Here is a 23,773-nt window from a genome sequence, read left to right as displayed (position 1 = left end):
TCGCAATTTTCAGCCTCGTTATGATCGTTGGCAGCGAGGATCGGCGCCTCTGTTGAAGATTACCGGAGTAGAGGTCTGGGAAGGGGGCGGAAGGAAAGTAGAGAGAGGATGAAGGCGAGGACTAGGGAGTCTGCGTACGAGGAAGGAGTTGTAGTAGGGAAAATGAGGCCAGGGTGGACTGAGAAGAGAGTGGGAGAGGAAGAAATGGGATCAGAGGAGCGAGAAGAGGGCAGTACCCAAGAGCGCGATCCCGCGAAGGCGCACGACTGGTAGGTCGGGTAAGCTGCCGTCGTAGAATGTTGAAGGGTAATGTGAATTGCTGGGCGTCTTTGTGCGGGAAAAACGTGCTAGGAGAGAATGTATTGGGAAAAGTCAAACGTGGGTGTGCCGATGAAGATCAGATAGCACCTTCCCCGCCAGCGAGTGGTAGGTCGAAGAATGAGGTGAGGTAAGGACTGAGGTAAGGACGCACGCGTTGTGGGAGAAGCTAGGTCGGAGGGGGAACGTGGACGCCCAGCCGTGTGGGAAAAGTGACACTGGAAGGAAAGATCCATGGGACGCAACAGCAGCCGCGCAGCGGGGCCACCACCACTCCCTAGGTACCTTAGGTAGGTTCCCCCCCCCACAGCAGGGGCAGCAGAGTACCTTAGGTAGGTATCCCTCTTCAAACTGCACCACACGGGCAATGGTCCTTGCTCGCTTGCTGTTCCTCTAGCAGGTGTCTCCTCACGTACTTCCTTAGGGATCCGTACAATGTCTGGATCGTTCAGGCAAGAAGACGTGGGGAAAGGTTCATTGAAGAGTGGTACTCAGAGATAGCACTCGAACGTTGGGTACGCGCCTCCGCTAGTGGATAGGGGGATGGGAGGACCTCACCGTCTTGATGCTTTTGGACTAGGTCGCCGCCACCCCAAACGGCGCCATACACGAGATGAACCTTCATCCTGTCGGCTTGCCTTCTATCATCGTCAAGATCCCCAAGAGCTGTGGAGGGTCTCAAGAGTGAGGCGGCAAAAGATCGCTTACTTGACCGGATGCAGTATGTGTGCTTTTCGTTCAGGATCACGTGCGGCATTCTTCTCATCCTCGACCGGCCCGTCAGTGCAGCTTCCCGCCTGCTGCTTCCTACCTTTTGAATAGGGCAGTCTCTAGGTCATTGAGATGCCGTCGACGCTGGCTTTCGTCGTCAATCTGCCTTGGTGATATTCTAGAGGACCCAAATGGGTTGGTTCGTGGATGGTTGAAGTGCAGGTGTCACACGAGCTCAATCTTCATGGTCCGTTCGGCCATGAGGTCCTGCGTTGTTCCCCTCCCCACAGTGATGCCCTCGCGTTCACAGAGAAAAACGTTTGCACTGCCTCCTTCATGCATCTCAATACGTGAGCCAACTCTCATCTGCAGCCCCCAGTACCACATGCATTTTCACCGACATTAGGCGGCTGGTTCCCGTCTTTGCGCTTGACACCCAGTCGAGGGCCCGTCAGAACCATGGTTCATACCTGAACGTCATCTTGCCACAAAGCCATCCACGGACATACTCTGGTTGTGGGATATGAACGAACTCACTCACCAATCGAATGATTTGAAACGATAAGAATGCAATTGCGGGTCGTCAGTGATTCTTCTCTGTTGTTTCTCGAGCAGACCAGAACTGAGCGCATGGCAGCGCAAAAGCCTCTGCCTTGCGTTGAGGCTAAGGCACCCATTTCATTGCATCACATGCTATCTTCGCTGCAATAATGTTTCTCTTCCCCCGAGCCGGCTCTCGCTCAAAAAATGGTTCGCAAAAAAGGTTCGCAAAGGCCGCACCCGGCTGCTTGGGCGGGCTGCCTGGACTACCTACGCCAAACATCAAGGTCAGAAAGTCAACAAGAAGCATCAGTGGCGGCGCGGAAGGCGTTTCAGACTTGCTGGTCCACCTTCTATGCTATCCGAAGCCATCATCAAAAGCTGCGCCGCGATATTCGTCTGAATATCAATCAGATTGACATATCGCATGTCGTCCGATCTAGCTACAACGAGACTAGGATCCCGTCTTGTCTGTGCGAGTCAACGTGGGAAAGCTATCTGAAATAGGCAATGCTTGTGTCACTAGTGCACATCATTGACAGGGATTCCTTCACAGCCCCCATGCGGGGGCCACTAGTGCCATCTCAACCATGCCTTGTCTCCCGGCTTACACAATCAGGTGCACAAAAAAACGGCAAGACAGTACAAGGTGCATGCCGCGAAACCGTAACACATTTGATCCTGACAGTTGCCATACCTCTTTCCAGACACATGCTTGTTAGCCGGGCTGTTGCATTGATGAGCGTTGCAGCCACGGGCGGGGCTAAATTAGCTCAACTACGGTCACCAACTTCAAATATGTCACCTTGACCATAACAAAGAAGCCGTGTAATCGGTTGTGCATTTAAGATAGAATCGGAGGGAAAGAGAAATGAAATTTTTGACAGATGGGTTGAAATGCCACGATTGGGTCTCTTTCCGACCCCTTCCCACGTACCGCCGGTTGGCATGAGTTTGAGTAGCCCATGGGGAGGACTGCGTCATTCGAGATTGGCGTTGAGTATCTACAACATGTCAAAAAATTCGACCACGTTCCAACACTTGCGCCAATAACGGCTGCGCATCCTACTATTCCTAATGGGCGGAAGATATAGTGTGGCTTCCCGAGGCACCATCAATCGTTTTCATGGCCAAGTCTCGACCGGTACGCTAGAGCTCTTAGCCTTGGCTGATTGTGGAGCGAAGCTATGGCATCTGGACCGGCAGATCCAAGTTTCCATCAATGATTAGAAGCGCCTGACGTAGGGAGGGCCAGTGGCAGCGACAAGAACGTGAAGAAGATGGCTTGAGGGTTTGAGGGTGATCCAAACTAGACTCAAGTTCTGCTTCTTTGATCCACTCGCAACCTAGTTGTGAAGCCCGGGGTAATGGGAGCCATTGCTGGAAAATGCTAGTAAGCCGCGAAAATAACGGAAGCAGCTCCTCTATGGCGATGATCGTGTACACTGTACGGGCGGGGCGATGAAAGAAGGCGCCGGGCAGCACATTATCAGTCGAGAGGAGGAAAAGACGGAACTCGTCCGGACCTGGGACTTGTCGCTTCGGGTACCGGAGGTAACTAACCTGAGGTACATTGTTGTCAAAGGAGGAGGTGGGTGTGGCGGGTAACTCGGGCTAGCTACCACTGTCCTGGCAGCACGGGACCGATATTTCACGTTGACCAGATACTTTAGTGGAGCATCCATGCGCATAGAGCGATGCACGGTTAAGCTTTTGCTCCCCGCTTGCAGAAAATTCCTTAGGCTTGAACATGGAGACCTTCTGTGGACAGACCAGACCGGAGAGCATGCTTGAAATGAGATTATTGGCCAGGTGGAAGGAGTCCAGGCGGAGGGCTTCAAACGGCGCTTCAAACGGCACTTCAAAAAGCGTCCCGAGGCAGGAGAGCCATCACGGTCGGAGACCAGTTTGACCAGACGCTAATTCCACCACGTCCGTCAGAATGAGATGTCCTGCTAGAGGCACACGTGAGTATAGATATATAAAGTTAAAGTTGCTTATTTTTCTATATATTTAGTAGAGTAATTACTAATAGTAACCTATTACTACTCTATAGGGCCTCTACTCTATAGTAGTATCCCCCTCTAATATATAAGTTTTATCTTTAAACCTTAAAATTCTATAAAAAACTAAAAATAAATAATATATTATAAATAGCTATAATACTACTTCTTAATCTCCTCTAGTTATAATTTCTATAAAAATAAATATAAATAGTAATATTATAAATAACTATAATATCTTTTATTTATATTTTCTAACTATATATTATTTTCATATTGTTTTATTTTTAAACTTTTTATTTTATTAATCTTATTATAATTAAAGTTTGCTATAATTTATAATACTTCTTATTATATACTAAATTATCTCTTTATAGCTTTATATAATAAATATTTCTTTTTATATAATATTACTACTAATTTATATATAGATATTTAAAAAAAGGTTAAAATAGGTTTATAAATAGCTATTAAAATAGTGATCTTTTTATTATTATATTTAGCCTCTTTTATTAAGATTTCTATTATAATAGCTAATTTCTATAATTTTATATTATTAATTAATATTAGATTCCTATTAAAATATTTAGAGAATTTTAAGATTATTTAGATCTTTAATTATTTATTTGTATTTTATTACTAAAAATACTTATTATAATAAATAGCTATAATAATAAAAATATTGTATTAAATAAAGTTATTTCTAGCTTTAAAGCTAATATTAATTTTATAATAAGTTTTATAAAATAAAATATTATTACTATTTATAATACTTTTTCTATAGAGATAATTTATAATTTATAGTATAGCTAATTCTTTATTATTAACTAAAAAACATTGTTTTTATTATTATTATGTGAAATAAATACATAATTTAGAATAACTTAATATCTATTTATATATATTTATATTATATTATTTTTATCTTCTTAATATAAAGTCTATCTCTATTATAACATAATATTATATTAAAACTATTTAGTTTTAAATATATCTTATTAATAGAGGTTATAGTTAATCTTGATTTTAATAGTTCCTTTATACTACTTTATAGATATCTATATTTTATTATCTATTTTAGTTATAAAGTTTTTATTATTATTATTTATAAAAAGAAATTACTTTTTAATAGCTTTTTATATTACTATTTTTACTATTTCTACTATTGTTATAATATTAATAATATCTTTAATAGCTATTTATAATTTATATAGCTAATACATAATAAGTTCTATTTATTTAATGAATATAAATTTTGGAATCTTTTTTAAATTATCTCTTATTATAAGTAATCTTTTTATCTATTTTTAAGTAAATTTTAATTCTATATATTTCTTATTATTATTATTCTTTTTTAGAGGATATAATAAATAATTCTATATTAATATTAAAAATAAAAGCTTACTTTATAATAATTATTTATAATAATTTCTATTTAGCTTTTTAAATTTCTATTTTATTATAATTATTATTATTATTCTACTTATATTAATTATTATTATTATTGTCTTTATTAGTAGATATAAAATTTTATTTATTTTTATATACTATTTTAGGTTTATTCTTATTAATATTAATAAATATCTTATTATTTTATATTATACAGTTAAACTTATAAAACTTCTTTTTTACTATTATTTATACTTTATAAAGCTATTTTTTACATAGTTTAGCCTATTTCATAAAAGTAAACCTTAACATATTTCTATAAAAATAATATTTAATTTTAATAATATTATTGTTTAGATTTTATATTTTATAAATATTAACTTTATAAGGTTTAAATAGAACTATAAAAATTTTCTTTTAATTAAATATAAACATATTAAGCTTATTAGAAATTATAATTATATATTCTCTAGTAATAACATCTATTATATTATTATTAATATCTATTTTTATAAGATCTTTTATTCTATTAATAATCTTATTAATAGCTTATAAAATTCTCTAAGTGTATTTAATAATTCTTTTATTTTCAATATAAACTTTTATAAAGATTTAGTTATAATCTTTATAATTTTTAGTTATTTGATATATTTATATTTATAGTTTATAATAATATGTTTAGTATATTTAATTATTTAATTATTTTCTATTTAAGTAATTATAGAAACTAAATGAGAGTTATTTATACTTTCTATTGTTTTATTAAGCTTTAGTTTATAGTTTTTAGTAGCTATTTCTAATTATTTATTCTCTTTAGCTATATTTTACTTAAGAAATATAATCTACATTATTAAGATACATTAGTTGTAATTATTCTCTATATTTATTAGCTTTTATTTTTTAAAGTTTAAAATAGCTATTTGTTTAGTCTACAGTTAAATCTAATTTTAAGTTAATATAATAGTTATAAGGAATTTAAATTTAAATATAGTAGTTTCTTTAGGTAAGAGCAGAATATTAAGCTTATAAAGTTAAGTTATAGCGTTTTTATAAAAATATTAACCTCTAATAATCATATTATTAATTTAAATAGCTATAAATATTATTTATACTATAATCTCTGTATTAATTATAATAATCCACTCTATATTTAAGTTATAGCTACAATCTAAGTTTATTTAAATATAAAAAGAGTACTTAAATATTATACTAGTTTATAAAAAAATAAAAAATATATAATATTTAAATTAAACTAAAAAGTGTAGCTAAATAGTTATAAAAAGGTACTATTAAGATTTATAAAAATTACAAATTAATTAAGAAATATTATAACTAGCTTAAACTTTTAGTTTAATATTAAAATATAAAACTATCTAACTAAATAAAATATTTTTAGTTAACTACCTCTATAGTTTTATATTATAATAATCTTTTGAAATAGTATAATTTATTAGAAATATTTATTACTAAAGTTTTTTAATTTAATTAGATATTAAGGTATTTCATTCCTAGTTATTTAGAAATCTATAATGTATTATAGTATATTAATAGAAATAATAAGTCTTAAATATAATAATACTCCACTATAGATATTAAGAGATAAAACTAATTTAAGATAGTTAATTAAAATAATATTATAGAAATATATATTATTAAGAAGCTATAATTAATATATTAATTATCCTACTCTCTTGATAATTATATAAGGTTTAATATATTATTATTTATATTTTCTCTTAAAAGCTATTATTTAAAATCTTAAATAGTTCTTATATAATTATAATATAACTCTAATAAATTTAAAAAATCTCAGTAGTTTTCTATAATTATAATAAGATTTAGCTTATATTATTATTATAGTAATAATATTATATACTTATAGTTAGCTATAAAGATTTAATAAAGTTTTATTAATATTATTAGAGATAATATTAGCTATGTTATTTAGAGTGAAGTTTAACATAATTTTATTTAGTAATTAAATAATAGAAATTAACTTAAAGTTATTAATTTTAAATTAAATACATAGTATTGCATTATCCTATATATTATTATTTAGTACAGCTATAAAATATATTTATAAAGTAGATTTAATAATAAGGTTTATATATTTACTCTAGCTATCTATTTATAAGTAATAAATAGTTAAATATAATAGTTTAGTTCTAAGTTATCTCTATATATATATCTATAAAGCTAAGAGAAATTTAAAGTTTTAATTACTAAAAATAACTTTTAATAATTTTAAGTTATATAGTAATAAATAGTTAATAAGTTATAAAGCTTATATTTTGGTATGTTTAGTTTTTTTATTAAATATGAAGCTAATTTATTTTAAGAATTTATTTATAATAAATATAACATAATTATATCTTTTTATTAGTAGTTTAAGATATAATTAATAATAATAATATAACATGAATATAGAGGTGTAATAATTAGTTATATATTTCTATATAGCTAATATATTTATACTTATAAGTAGAGTATTATAAGTAGCCTATAATATATTTCTTAAATTGCTTAGTTATATAGAGTATATAATAGCTTAAAAGTAGATCTATAAACTTATTAAAGCTTATATAGTTATCTCTATGTGTAGTTTTAAAGATATTTTATAAATAACTCTATAGAATATATAATTAATTAAGTATTATTATTGTAGTTTTTTATAATAATAAATTATAAAATATAAATTGTAAACTTATTTAGTTATTTTTATTAAGCTTTAAGTTAACTTAGATAGGTTTTAATATTAAACTAAAGATTAAATCTTATGTATATCTAACTATTATTTCTTTTTTAAAAACTAAATTAATTCTAAAGATAACTATATTAACACCTTTTTATATTATTAATAAAACTAGGTTTTCTTTATTCCTATAGTTTTTAATTAGTAGTTATATTAATAGAAGTTTTATAAACAGAGCTAATATAAGTTTATTAATTATAAATACTATTTATACCTAAATATTTATAGCTTGTTTCTTTTATATGTTATTGAATAGAACGTTAAGTCTACTAAAATAGAGTAATAAATTATCAAAACTAAATTTCACTAGTAACTAGAATAATATATTAAGAATAGTATAAGTTTTATTTATTTTATATAAAATCTATAGCTTAAATTAGCTAATATATTCTATAGCTTTAATTCGTTTTTTATTTCTTATATTTATAGTAGTTAATAAAATAATATTAAATTATTGATATAAACTAAAAATAAAAGGATAATTAGTAATAATTATAATTAGATATTATAATATAACTATTATATATTCAGCTTTTTCTAATATTTAAATAAAATTAAATATCTCTATCTCTATCAACAAATACCCCTTTTAGTATTTCATAATACATATAATAATAAGTAATAAAATAGATTATAATTTATAGTAATATACTTATTGATTTACTATTTAAATTAATATTTTTAAAAAGTATAATAAGATTAATATATTTAAAGAGTTTCTCTTATATTTCTTTAAATAACTAAACTTCTTCTATAATATATATAAAGTTAATTAAGTTTAATTATTTCTTTTAGTTTAAATCTTTACTAGTAATTCTAATTTTATTTTTAGTTACGTATTAACGGAGTAGCTTTATTTTTTAAGTCTTTAGTAGTTTAATAATCTCTATATATTAGAATATATTATATCGAAAATGACTTATAAACCTAATAAATATTTCTAAATTATAAAATATAATAAAATATTTAATATAATAACAAATATTAAGCTTTTTAGCTAATATTATGAAACTAAAAATATTAACTTATTTATTTAATACCATAATATTTAAAACAATGATAAATAATTTAATAAGTTTTATATTTATATTTTATTAATATAATAGTAAAAATATTATCCAAAAGTTATTAAAATAGCTTTTTAAAATATTTAAAGCTATAACAATATTATTATGATAAAAATATATAATAATATTTTTGAATAAGCTATCTATTTATCTCTAAATAAATATATTACTATTTTTATATTTTATAATAATATATTAGAAAATAAATTATTTATTTTCAGTAATAACAATAAACGCTTTTTTAAACTCTAGATATATATTTTATTAGTAATAAAATATATTCATATCTATTATAGTAATAAATTTCTTATTTTTTATTAAAGTAAATATATCTTTTTATAACTTTATTAAATAATTATTAAAAGAAGTGATCTTCTTAAAAATATAAATATTAATAACTATTTATCTTTTTCACTTTTTATTTATTTCTTACTAAACTATGAATACTAAAAATAAAAATAGAACTATTTTAAAATATAGAATATTTTATTTTATTTTTTTAAATTTCCCTATAATATATTATATAATAATTTATTTTACTACTTTTAAATTATATATTTTATACATCTTTAATAATTACTCTTTCTATCTAAGTTTTAAGCTTATATATATCTATTAGGTTTAAGGGATATTTATAAAACCTTTTTTTTTAAAAAGATGTTTATAAACTTATTAAATAGAGATATAAAATAGTTAGCTTATTTATTTTTATTATAAACTATAATTCTATATATATATATATTTCTTAGTTTTAATTCTATTAAAAACTAATATTGATATAGATATAAATACTCTATTATTAAGAGTATTTTCTAATATATGTTTATTAACTAATATAACGAATTTAGCTTTATTTTCTACTATTTACTAAATATAAGCTTTATTATTAATAGAATTTAAAATACTTATTTTTGTTTTAATAGAGATACATAATAGCTTATTTATTTTATTAATAGCTACTATATATACTATATTTATAGTAGTAATTATAATATAGCTAAAGAATCTATTATATATTATACGTTGAAAGAGTAAATCTTTTTAAATATTATAAGTATAATAAACAATAAAGAGAAGTTATAATAATCTTAGAAACATGATAACTATAATAGTTAATTATATTATTATTCTAATTAAAAGTCTTATTTATAGCTCATAATAAATAAATATAATAATTTTACATAAGTTAATATAAGCTATAATCTTAGATAGTTAAATATTAAATTTTTAGAAACTATAATATTGTTACTAATAAACATCTTAGCTTATAGTTCTAAAACTAATAATATTTTGTAACTAAAATATATATATAATATGGTTCATCAGTCAGCAACAAATATCAGTCAGCAACAAACTTTTTCCCATGCATATAATAGTATTTACCATTACATAACCACAACATATTTAATTAACTATTCCTCATTACTACTCGAATTATTTAACAATTCCACATCCTTAGAACAGGTTCTCGCATTATGACCGGTCTCGCCACACACACCACAGCGTCTCCGAGCTGGCTGGGCTCTCTTTAATGGAACCCCCTCCTCATCCTCTCGAGGTGCTGGATGTTTCCCTTTTTGTTTCCCTTCAAGCAAAACCTAAGATTCCTCTATATTAAGTGCCCCTCTAAGCTGTATTTATATTCTTCTAGCCTTCTAATACTTAGTAAATATTATATTTATATCTTTAAAGGTATAAAGCTAATTAGTTAAAATAGTGATTAAGTATGCTATTACTTATATACCTTTTAATAATTACTTAACTATAGTAATAATTAATATTTATAAGTTTTTTTAATTAATAAAGATATAACTTTTAATAAAGTTAGATTATAAGATAGTTTATTATAAGTTAGAAGGTATTTATAACTACTAAGGTAGTAGTATTAAAAGGTTAGCTATAAGAGGTGTAAATATCTATAAATATATATTAAGCTTTTTAATAATATAGTTTATGTCTGATAGTGAAATTCTAGCGCTTTAGAAAGCAGACCTAATATTTTCCTTATTAGAAACCTTATTGTAAGCCTAATAGAAGGTAATAAAGAACTTAAACTTAGTGATATAATTTATAGAGGCTCTAGTAATAGGTTAATTTCATCACTATATGTATATTTTAAAAGTAAATAAAAAGTAACATCTAATAGCTATAATAAATATAATAAAAATATAGGTATATTAATAGTTATAATATTATTCTGCTTATAGTAATTATTAAATTCAGCTGATAAAAAGCTTTTATAGCTGTTAATAATAAGTATTTAGAAGATACCTTTTATTTAGTTCTTAATATATTTATTAAAGTGTTTAATTTAGTTAAAACCTATTTAATTATCTATCTATCTATTAGCAGTAGGTTTAATTACTTAGTTACCTAGAAAACCTAATTCTATAGTCTAACTAATAAGGTGATATACACCTTTAATAATTATAAATAGAGGGATATACTACCTACCTAAATTAATATATTTAATAATTATAGCTTATTTATAGTTATTAAGCTAGATAGACTTTATTTTACTATATTAATCAGTATATATTACTATTATTAATATAGTAATCATACCTATTATAAAGCTAATTTTATTAAAATTATATAAATCCCCCTCTTAAATACTATACTTAGCTATTATATTATATAATAATATAAACCACTTTAATATAGCTGTAAGATCTTCTTAAAAAGCCTTTTAATAATTATATAGATAATTAAACTTAGTTTTCAGAGCAGGCTATAGGTCTATAAACCACCTAACCTATTGCTTACTAACAGGCTCACTATTACATACTTACAGCAGGAGATTAGCTATATCTTCCACACTAGTAAAGCATAAAAGAAATCCTTTAGAATCCTATTTAATAACATATTAGAGAAGTGTTTTCTCTTTAATTAGATTAAGTTTATATCGTTAGAGTTAAGTATGTTTATATTAAGGTTGATCGTTCATTCTATAGCGTACAGAACTTTTGGGGACACTATAAGTCTTCGCAGCATATAACACACTTAGCTTTCGGCTGGCGACGCAGGCTGATTGGATCGCTTTAATGGCTAGAAGTATCTTATCTTCTTATGTGTAAATTGGCATGATGGTTGCAGAGTTATTACGCGTTAAAGTTTTAAGTGGTTTGGTGCAAACTGCGTTTGGGAAAAAGTTTGTTGCTAACTGATATTTATTGCTGATATCCTCTAATATTAATATCTTAAATACGTTATAATAACTACGCTCTATATTAGCTTTTATAATAAGCTATTAGAGAGAAACCTTATATAACTAGCTTAAATAATTAAATAGCTTATTATTAAATAATTTTTTTTTCAATAAGTCTAATATCTATATAAGTTTAAAGTTATAATACTAAAATAAATAGTATTATTAAATTCTTCTATAGGTATTAATAAATAGTTAGCTATAATTTTAAGCCTTATATCCCTTAAATTGAAGCTTACTCCTATAGGTTTATTAAACAGATATTCTACTTTAATAAAATCTATTTATATATTTAGTTTATAGGAAAATATTAGAAAGATATCCTCTTCTATATCTTTATTAGCTATATAAATAGTAATATATCTAAGCTATTAAGCTAAATTATAACTATTTTATTATTAAGTATTCTAAAGGTTAGCTAGTTAACTTTATAGGTTTATAGCTAGAATAGCTGTTTATTATAAGCTATAGCTAGTATTTTATTAATTTCTATCTTTTAATAGCTATTATTAATTATTAAGCGTTTATTATCTTTCTATTATAAATAGAATTTAAGGTATTATAAGCTAAAGATATCTATATTATTAATAAAGTTAGCTTCTATAGTTTTAATTGTAATAATTTTAATATTAACTATATAGGATATTATAGTTTTATAGTTAGGTTAAACGTGTAAAAGAATTATTATTATAATAAATATTCAATTCTATTTATTAATTTAAATAAAAAGCTAAAGTCTTTTTATATAGTTAGAATATATAAATATAGAACATTTAAACTACTATAGTTAGCGCTAATAATAGCTATTATTATTACTATAAATAGCAACTTATAGCTATCTAAGTAAAAATGCTCTCTTATTTATTAATTTTATTAAAGAATTATATTAAGATAGTTATATCTATAAACTTATCTAGTTAGATTTAGATTTCTTTATTAAATACTTTAAAAACTATTTTTAGTTAGATATATAAATCCTTAGTTTTAGCGTTATAAATATTATAAATTACAGTTTATATAAATAGCTAAATAGTATATCTTTAGGTAAAATATTAAATAGTAAGCTTTTATTTATAGAATATTTATAATATATCTAAAGAGTTCTATTTAAATTACTTTTATAGTATTCTTATTATAAGAAATAATAGTCTAGCTAAAAGATTAGCTTTTTCTAGTATTATGAACTTAGTTATATATTAAGCTAAAATAGTATTTAATAAGTATAATAACTAGACTTCTTTTATAGTTTACTCACTTTAAATAGCTACTAAATATTATAAATAATTATGAAAAATATATATATTTATACAAATTATATATTTAACTTTTAATATAATATTATAATAAGAAAGGGTTTTAGCTATTAACTTAAAATAGTTAACCTCTTTAGTTTTAAAAGTAATAGTATTTTAATATATTATTAATAATATATCTTTATATTATTAAAATATATCTATAGTTATTAATACTATCTATATTATCTATATAATTATAGTTTTACTAAAAATAATAAGTAGTTAAAACATAATATCTTTTATTATATTATCATAGCTTAATTTTAATATTCATAAAATAAATATTAATAAAGAGGTAACATAGTTCATCAGTCAGCAACAAATATCAGTCAGCAACAAACTTTTTCCTAAACGCAGTTTGCACCAAACCACTTAAAGCTTCGACGCATAATTACTCTGCAACTATCATGCCAATTTACACATAAGAAGATGAGATACTTCTAGCTATTGAGGCGATCTAATCAGCCTACGTCGCCGGCCGAAAACTAAATATGTTGCATACTGCGAAGACTTATGGTGTCCCCGAAAGTTCTATATGCTACAGAATGAACGATCGACCCTGACGCAAACCTGCCCAACCCTAACAATATAAACTCAATCTAATTAAAGAGAAAACACTTCTCTAATATGTTATTAAATAGGATTCTAAAGGATTTCCTTTATGCCTCAGTAGCGTGGAAGATATAGCTAATCTCCTGCTGCAAGTGTGTAATAGCAAGCCTGTTAGCAAGCGATAAGCTAGGCGGTTTGTGGACTCACAGCCTGCTCTGAAAACCAAGTTTAATTATCTATATAATTATTAAAGGGCTCTTTAAGAAGATCCTGAGGTTATATTAAAGTGGTTTGCGCTATTACGCAACATAATGGCTAAGTATAGCATCTAAGAGGGGGACCTATATAATTTTAATAAAACTGGCTTTATGATAGGCATGATCACTATGTTAATAGTGGTAATATATACTAATTAACGCAGCAAAGCAAAGTCTGTCCAGCTTAGTAACTATAAATAGGCTATAGTTATTAAATATGTCAATTTGGGTGGGTGGTGTATCCTTCTGTTTATGATCGTTAAGGGTGTATATCACCTTGCCAGTTAGACCATAGAATCAGGTTTTCTAGGTAACTAGGTGATTAAACCTATAGCTAATAGATAGATGGATAATCAGATAGGCCTTAACTAGATTAAACACTTTAATAAACACACTAAGAACTAAATGGAGGGCGCCTACCAGATGCTTATTATCAACAGCTATAAGAGCTATTTATCAGCTGAATTTAATAATTACTATAAGCAGAATAATATTATAACCATCAGTATACCTACACACTTATTGCATCTACTACAGCTATTAGATATTACCCTTTATTCGCCTTTAAAACGCATATATAGTGATGAAATCAACCTTCTATAAATCACATCACTAAGTTAGAGTTCTTTATTGCCTTCTAATAGGCCTACAACAAGGTTTTTAATGAGGAAAACATCAGGTCTGCTTTCCAAGGTGCTGGAATTTCACCATAGGACCTAGACTATATCATCAAAAAGCTTGATGTGTATTTACAGACGCCTACACCTCCTATAGCCAACCCTTCAACACCACCACCTTAGTAGTCACAAACGCCCTCTAACCTATAACAAACCGTCTCGCAGTCTAACTTTATGAAAAGCTATATCTCTACTCATTAAGGAAGCTTACTAACACTAATTATTGCTGCAGTTAAGTAATTATTAAAGGGTGCACAGGCAATAGCGCACTTAATCATTATTTTGACTGATCAGCTTTATACCCTTGAGGATGTGAATATAGCACTTACTAAGCGCTGGAGGGCTAAAAGAACGTGGGTCCAGCTTAGAGGGGCACTTAGTATAGAGGAATCTTAGGTTTTGCTTGAAGGGAAACAAAAAGGGAAACATCCAGCACCTTGAGAGGATGAGGAGGGGGTTCTATTAAAGAGAGCCCAGCCAGCTCGGAGACGCTGTGGTGTGTGTGGCGAGACCGGTCATAATGCGAGAACCTGTTCTAAGGATGCGGAATTATCAAATGATTCAAGTAGTAATGAGGAATAGTTAATTGAATGTATTATGGTTGTGCAATAGTAAATACCACTATGTGGATGGGAAAAAGTTTGTCGCTAACTGATATTTGTCGCTGACTGATGAACCATGTTACTAGTTTTATTATTATTTTAGAGGTAGTTATATTAAAAAAAACTCTAAATATAACTAGAATATAATTTAATTTTTTCAACAATTTAATCTATTTAATAAAATAGTTTTCTTTAATAAAACTATCTTAATAATTAATATTAATACTAATAATAATTGAAATATAATTAGTTTACTTTATATTAGCTAATATAATCTTCTACAATACATAATAATTAAAATAGTTTTAATAAAATTATAAATATTATTAACTGATAAGTAGAATTAATAATATAGAGATAATTTATTAGGCTATTTTAAAAAGTTATAATATAATAATATCTATTTAAGTTCTTAATATAGTGTAACGTTAAATATTTTAATATTAATTATAACAATCCTCTAGATTTTAGCTATAAAAAAGTAGAAAAAAAAATAGAGTAATAAAAAATAATAGAAGTATAGTATAATTAATTTCTAATAGTAGTATAAAAACTATAATAGAAAATTTAACACTTAGTAGTTTTAGATTAACTAATTATACTATTAATTTACTAGAGGTATATATAAGTGTAGATATATAAAATTAAAGTTGCTTATTCTTCTATATATCTAGTGGGGTAGTCACTTATAGTGACCTGTTGCCACTATGTGGGGCCTCTGCCCTGTGGCATGTCCCCCCAGGGCGAACGCCATCCACACTGTGTGGCTTGGTCGGGTGGTTGCGTTGTGGGCCGCCGCAGCCTAGGTAAGGTATTCAGGGACGGGAAACACCGTGAGATCTTCGATTGTGTCGTCAAGCAATTCGTTGTCAGGAGGCTCTAACAGCGTTATACGGTGATGGCACCAAGTGAAAGTGGAGGGAGACTGACGTATTCTGACAACCCTTCCACCCACACAGCACAGCGACATGACTCGGCACGTACCTGGCAGACCGACACGACCGGGAGATGGGAACCTTAAGTGGATGGGTTGAGACGGAGGAGACGGCAGCCGTGGAAGTACCGGTTCATGTCCCGCGTTGGTAGAGCGGTTATTTGGGAGGGACACGGGGCCTGAAGCGTGGGAATGAGGGGATGCGGCACGGGTACGGTACCGAATACTTGTACCACGGCAGTCTGCGTCACTGTTGCTTTTGGCGTTTGGTGCGGCGAACCCCACGCGCTGTCTGTCACCCGAGGGTGCGAGACGAGCAGCTACACAATGACAGCGGCTGGCAGTTCCGTCTGGTGTCCGCGGCTATGCTTCCAAAATCCCCAAGCTGGCAAGCGAGTGACAAAAAAAAAGCCCGACACCTTGAGCTGAGTTTTAGAGGGAAATACCTGCCTTAGCCGCGGTTGATCATAACTAGATCAGTACCTTTTGCTAAGGAATTTGCGCAGACATAACCCCAACTTTTACTTTTACGGGTACGGCTTCTTTTGGCAACCGTCTGGCTAGGCCCAGATTGCGTGTCCTCGCAAGCTAGAGCCTGCCACCCCTGTCCGGTCCTGCAGCAAGGTTCTCGTGCCTTGCACTCAAGCCAGAAACACCTGAGGATCACTGAAGGGGAGGCTTGACAAGGAAGGGGTGTGTGTATGTGTGTGGAAATGAGCTAAGACATAAAATCGGATCGCTTGGCCTCCTAGACCAAACAGGTTGGGCATCCGGCTGTAGGAATGCTTCTGCAAAGATCATCTGCGAAAGAATACGGGGCATTCTGCGATGCAAAACAGCCACCGCCTGTATCCGTCAAGCACAACAACAGTCTACTATCTCTGAATAAGCTCAAATCGAAACCTGCCCTGTGCTAGCCACAATGCCACTTCGTGATGAAGTTGATGTGTCTACCGACGTAATGGCCCTCGCGAAAGACAATGAGTGATCTATAAGCAAAGAAAAGCCCCCAGATTGTAGTGATTGGCTGATTTGTTCATGTGCTGTCAATTGATGGCCAAGCACAGTTTGTTCCAGCTGTTTTACGACCGCGTCGTTGGGAGGCCGCTGCTGAGAGTAAAGTGGTTTTGGACCAAAGACTCACCACGCAGCTTTCCACTGGCAGTGTTTGCGACAACAAGCTGGCACTGTACGCTGTGTGGCTCATCCAAATCTCGCGCAGGTGTGAGATACGAAGACCGCTTGCTGCGAGTACTTGCTGTCCATCACCGCCTTCCCCCCATCTGGAGAACATGACGGGAAGGGGCCTGGTCTAGTTCCCGGGGTCTTGCTGTCTGGCCGGGGGGAGGGAGGGGGGTTTGTCACCTAAGGGTGCGCTGCTGAAGCTACCAGCGCTGACGAGGTGTGTGTGCTGGGAGAGGAGAGTCAGGCCAAATGCCAAATCCCGGGCAGTCGCTGCCCCCCATCAGCAGCAGTCCACGACCCCCCTCGGACACTTTCAGTCTGTGTCTCCCTTCCAAAATCCCAGAGTGGGGTGGCCTAATTTGGGCCCAGGTTCGGTGTCCTCGCATGCTAGAGCCAACCAGTTACCCCTGTCCTGTCCTACAACGGCATTCCAGGTTCTGTGCAGCAACTTCCGTGCCTCTGGACCGCCGTAGTAAAGTCCACTCCTCTTGTTCCCCTTCAAGTTCCATCATGAACACCACACACCCCAGACTGCCCGTGGTTTGCACGCCCCCCCCCCCCCCCCCCCAACCTTCGTCTCCCACGCCGCTAAGACTCGTTTACCACACCCTCTTCTCCTCACACAAAAAACAAAAAGCTCGAGATCATTAAGATGCTCATCCTCCTCGTCATTCTCACGGTACAAGCTGATGTTTTTTCATATAAATTCAGACTCCCTAAGATGAAATTCCATGTTGGTGTTCTCCCAGATCGTGCCATGCTGCATTCATCATCTACGCATACCGCCATCTCTTGTTTAAGTGACCCGCCGGCGGCTACCAAGGCCAGACTTGACGCAGGTTCAACTTTTGTATTTCCCAGAACTCCGTCTCTTTATCATTTGTAACCTCCGACCTACCTCACGCGGGCCTGCGTCTTGAGCCTTCGCACGCCATGGCCTCAACCACTGCTATGCAGGGGTCGGCGATCTCGTAGGTTCATACATTCTCTTTCATTCTACGTACATCCTACTCTGAGCTCTGCGGAGGCTCTTCATCCCATTGTTCATGATGATAGTCTGAGGGATATTCTTTACTGATAGCGATTTGCGTCCACCAGCCAAGACCCCTCTGCGCGTCCTGTCCCTTCTGGACTACCAGCAGATTGTGCTCCCACGCCTTTGGATAAGTTCATGTCATATCAAGAATCACATGGCCCGGCTCTCGGAGAGAACACCGTCGTAAGGACTGAGAAGAGACAACGTCACATGCAAGCGGTGCTCAGCAGTATTGAACAGCTCCTTCCAAGTCAGACCAGCGAAACTGAGCGCACTGGAGACGACTCGTCTACTGCGTCTCTTCCAATTTGTCTTCGAGGCATCGGTGGCCAATTTCAGGATACTCCAAGATAGCTTTGAGTTTTGATTCTAACGACGTGTGAGCTTCGTCACCGAGACCATCCCACTCATGGACTGGCTGAACGAGGTCATTATAGATCTTGAGCTTTGCATTGGCGGGAATCATGTCTCACGACTTGAATTAGGTGACTTTCCTTCGATTGCAATCAGCCTTTTTTCATTGTTTGATTGACTGGAGGTCAATTCATTAGATGTAGGGAGGGTCAGTGCTGCTTGTGAGTCTGTTTTGCAGTGCACTTAACCGTCACTGAACGAGAGACGGGATATGGAAGCAGTAGTAGAAAGAATACCCAAGAATATGTTTGATAATTAGCAGAATCCCGAAGTATTTACGATGAACTTCTCATAGATATTACCACAGTTAATGATCCTCATTCACGGCTTGTTCTTCACTGAAGATGAGAGTGTGAGACGTCTACCCAGCACACTATCATCTATCCTATATGTCTCGGTGCCGAAGACCATCGCCCAGCTCAAATCAGCTATACTCTCGAAGAGTGATGGATGTCTATACACATTCTCTCATACTAGATGGGGGTGGTCACCGGGTTATTTCGCGTCCATTTACTCTAGAAGCTGCCAAATGTGTTCAGGTGCCAGGCTCAGCGGTATGTCTCAGTAGCTGACCCTGATTGTGCTACGACACGTCCGTTGACACGCAGTGCGACAAGCTCTTCATGTAACCACGTTAGGCCGCGATATTTTCGGGCATTCAGGTCTGCCATGTCACTCCCAGATGCATATACGTCCGAAACGTCATCGTGAAAAGATCCTTCGCAACGAAATGTTGTCAGCGCATCTCAATTTTGGGGGAAAGTCTTACCGTACGAGGAACAATGAGGCTTCCATAAAAGCATTGGCCGCCTTTATTCGCGCATTCTCGATGTGTCCCTTCGCAATTGGGTATTTGATGCCATGTAGATGTCTTCAACTCACCTGACGGACGAAAACGTGACACCGAAAGCATGCCTGGCTTATGCGCGTCTTGATGGGGCATTTCTTGGATGATTGGACAACACCCAATGATTTGGTTCAAACGGACCGTTGTCCTGGACTTAATTTCTAGGTATGGCAAGGTATTGGACAAGAGTCAATCCGTTCAAGGCACTAATAGGGGTAGTTTGTGCGACGGCCTCGGCAGAGGCCGCGGTGGCTGCGTCACCCAAGTACCAGATACTGGGCAGGAACGGGCCAAATAAGTCTCCGTGGGTGTGATTTTACAACAGAAAACCGTACCAAGTGTTACGTAGCAGAGGATAAGGTGGGTGGTGACGGGTATCGGTGCGACTTAAGCTTGACACACGCTCAAACGCATGCAACATCCATGGGCTTGCTGAGAGACTTGACCCAGGTCGACTGCGTGGCGGCACGTGTATGGGCCACCGGATTGAACAGGAACCTCAAGTTAGTAGCAAAGAATGGACATTGGTCACAGAATCTGAATTCGATCGGGAGTAGCAGACATCTTTCTGGTTTCAATTCGATAGACTCGCACCGATCTACGGCAGAAGTAGTCCACACTACCGGCCTCCCGGTCGGCGGGCCCCGGCAAAATGGCATTCAGCTGATATTGTCACCCATGTACGCTACTTTTATCATGATATTTGGAGATGTTCGAAGATGTACCAATCCGCGACGAGGTAGCATGCTAGTTAAAGAAGAATGCGCTGCGGTAGCACACATGAACACTCGCATGCTACACAGAGCGCATAGCAAGAGTGCACGGAAAAAAATATTCGAAACTAAATGCAGATCGAATCTGTATAGAGACGCTCGTGTGGTAACATTTCATCGTGGAATATCGTCGGTTCCGTGTCGTCGGTGCCCCGTCGCCATGGATCCCATGCTAAGTGTGACAATTCCAACACCAACCACACAAAGTCGCCAAGCTCTCTCGTTCGCACTCGGCAGCGGCCGTCCAAAAAGCCTCGGCAGCACCGATCACAACGTGTCGTTTCAAATCCAGAATATAAATTTCAAGGACAAATCTATATGCCGAATCTGGAGCAGAATACTTGTTGATAATTCGCTAAGAGCAAGAGGAGGTGATGATAGGCACTTACTGCACCTTTCGCCATGCGGTCGATGTCAGCCCACCCACCCTTGTGCAGCGAGACGACTCGGTACGTACCCGACACACCGACACGACCGGAGTAGGCAAAGTAGGCAAGGGGTGGTAGACTGGGGAAAGGATGGCGCCAGACCGATACAGGGATCTGAGTTTAGAGCGGGAGACAGGGGTGCGGAGGCGTGCGAGGGGACGAAAAACCCCGGGGGTGGTCCCTGTCATCTGAACTGACAACCTTACCATGGCGCCGTCACACTCAGTCAGAACTGAGAGCCAATGCCACTAAGCTTTCCATCGCGCGTGGACGAATGAGCGGTCGTGTTGGAGCTCTCCTTTATTTTTGCGAAGCTCTGGTTGACTTGATCAAAGACGGCTTTCACTCTAACGGCCCGGCTTTGTGTGGGTCTTTGCCCGCTCCTAATGGCTCGAGATCACGATCCCTGTGGAATTGATCCAGTCGCATTCGAGCTTGCGCCTGTACCTCAGTGGTACTTGTTACCAGAACTGATGCGTCGTCACTACGCCAGACCAAATGTCAAGTTGATGCAAGTCGCAATGATGAAATTATCGCGTGGATGGAAATAAGGTGTAAAGAGAATGAAGGGGCGTACGTGGTTATTGAACCATTAAAGGATCGCTGAGAAGCCATCATGCTCAAAGTATCAGACCCATCGGTTGCTACAATATAAAGATGGGCAAGATGGGCAAGATGGCCAAACTACCAAGGGCGGTTAGTGATCATGAAAACGAAGGCGACCGCTTGGAATAGAAGGTGACTTTTGGCGGAAGTCGAGTCGAAAGGAAATACAAGCTTAAGCACAATCAGCTTAAGCAGGCAAACTTAGGGGGGGAAAACAGATTGCCTTACCTTCATAAAGACATTCCATTCGAGCTATGCATTCTATGATGCGACTGGAGTTGTGTGCGGAGGGAGCTTGTGATGTTCAGGGTGCCGCCTCCATCAACCAGGCCTTTTGGATCTCACTCCTGCGGTGCCAAGCAAGAGGCAGAGAAAAGAAGTACACCTGATTGGCCTGCGGTGAGGCCTGAACAGGGGTCGGCCTGTGAACTTAGTGGCACTGATGCCCTGATCACTGGTTCACATAAGCCTGCCTGGCGCGCTTCCGGGACCCCCCCCCCCCCCCAAAGTTCCCGATGGGTTTGGTCGGGCACAGGTTGCAAAAGCGAGTGCTTGACGCTTGACGGGTCATCCGGCTCGAAGTCACCCGCGCCAGCACCCGCGGCGGCACCCGCACAAGCAGCGGTACGTACTCATACCGCCAAGCAGATGCCCTCAAAGACTTGTACCGTTCAATTCGGGAATGCGGAGCAGGCCCAGAATAAAGTGCCGGCTGTACATAATTGGACCCGGAGCCGAGAGGACTGAAAGGGCGCCGGGTTATCCACAGCTAGGTACGCTAATGACAGGCTGGAGAGACTGGATAGGTGTGTGTAATTACCGCACGTGTCGGTATCGGCAGGTGGCGATACACCGGCTTTCGAAAGAATCTCAAGTCGAACGACAAGAAGAAGGTACTGCCACGAACATCGAGCAAGAAGAACGACGGTAGCCATTGGACGCTCGAGACCAAGGCCGCCAGAAACGTCGTTGATGAGGTTTCTTAGTTACTGCTCGTGTTCTTCACAGGCACGCTAGTCTATCGCAAACTTCGTCGTAAATAATGTATAATTGGGAGACGATGCCCTCAAGCATTGCATGCTCCTATGCTGAATTTGGTTAGGGGAGGTGACGGCACCTTTCGAACATCCCGATTGACAGGGGGTATCCCTCGACCGCGCTTCTGTGGAGAGGGAGCTTACCGAGGGTTGTCCTCGGGGTGTCCCTGGTTCAAGTACAGGGCTTTCAGGCCCCACGACCGTCATGCCGGGCAGTTGGATCCCCTTCCCACGTCGCACGGCTGTTATGCTGCGGTGCGGAGCTTACTTCAACAATGGGCGCGACTTCGCTCAATGTACCGTGTGGTATCAAGACCTGCAGACAACCCAGAGACAATACCTTGAACATACTTCCTCTACTTAGCTATACTTCGGTCTAGGCTCCGACCACCTTCCTGAGTCCCTCCCCGGTGGACGAAGGGGTTTTTTGCGCTGGCCATGCCAAGGTCACCGCCGTTCCAATCTTAGATCCAATTTGCTTCCGCGACCCAGGCAATGGTAAGGTCCCGGTGGCCTGTCCAACCCAGCTGTCTTGTCTGAGTCTGGTCTGCGTCTGGGGTGGCCCTGGGTCTCGACGTCTCTGGGTCTGGTCTGTGTCTGTGGTGGCCCTGGCACTTGACGTCCCTGGGCCCTCTCACCATTGCCGCACAACCTCCCGGCCTCTTCTCCATTCGAAGTTTGAATTCTTCCCAACACCGAGAATCCTGCTCGTTACTGTGTCTGCTGTCTGAAATGGATAAAAGGGCAAGCAGTCCCGACACACTCTTGTGCACAAAATTCTTTCTTCTCGCCAAGCTGTGATCTTGCGCTTGACGATTTCCAATTTCCTCCGTCCGCCTTTTACTCGATAGGTTCCCAACTCTTCAGGGCCCCATCTCGACTTCTTCAGCTCACCCCAGATATATCACAACTTGGCTATATATCACTTCTACCCTTCTTGTTTGCCTGGATGCTTTCTATTCACCGTCTATCACCCGAATAAACCATCATTGCATTGTGCCTCACAAGGATGGCATCTCAAGCGCCTATCCAGGGTTCATCTAGCACGTACGTTCTGTCATTCAGGGTCAGGCTTTCATGCCTCTTGACCTTGCACTTTTTTCTCCATCTCAACATGATGAGCGGCTTTCCTTTCTTCTACT

The 23,773-nt window shown here is 35.3% G+C and overlaps 1 protein-coding gene across 1 annotated transcript; it reads left to right on the top strand.

The window, feature by feature from the left end:
- Nucleotides 1–18,423: 18,423 nt before the first annotated feature.
- Nucleotides 18,424–18,909, top strand: CGCA056_v006547 (uncharacterized protein; the record flags this gene model as incomplete). The annotated part of the gene is made up of 3 exons (XM_037321796.1): nucleotides 18,424–18,461; nucleotides 18,589–18,776; nucleotides 18,866–18,909. The coding sequence occupies 3 exons, from the start codon at nucleotides 18,424–18,426 to the stop codon at nucleotides 18,907–18,909; spliced, it is 270 nt and encodes an 89-aa protein (XP_037178940.1).
- Nucleotides 18,910–23,773: the final 4,864 nt, after the last annotated feature.

This window comes from Colletotrichum aenigma (assembly GCF_013390185.1).
Source record: "Colletotrichum aenigma strain Cg56 chromosome Unknown KSG_Cg56_contig04, whole genome shotgun sequence".
In the NCBI taxonomy this organism is placed as follows: domain Eukaryota; kingdom Fungi; phylum Ascomycota; class Sordariomycetes; order Glomerellales; family Glomerellaceae; genus Colletotrichum; species Colletotrichum aenigma.
The sequence above is the reverse complement of the archived record's forward strand: the minus strand, read 5'-3'. Positions and strand labels throughout refer to the sequence as shown.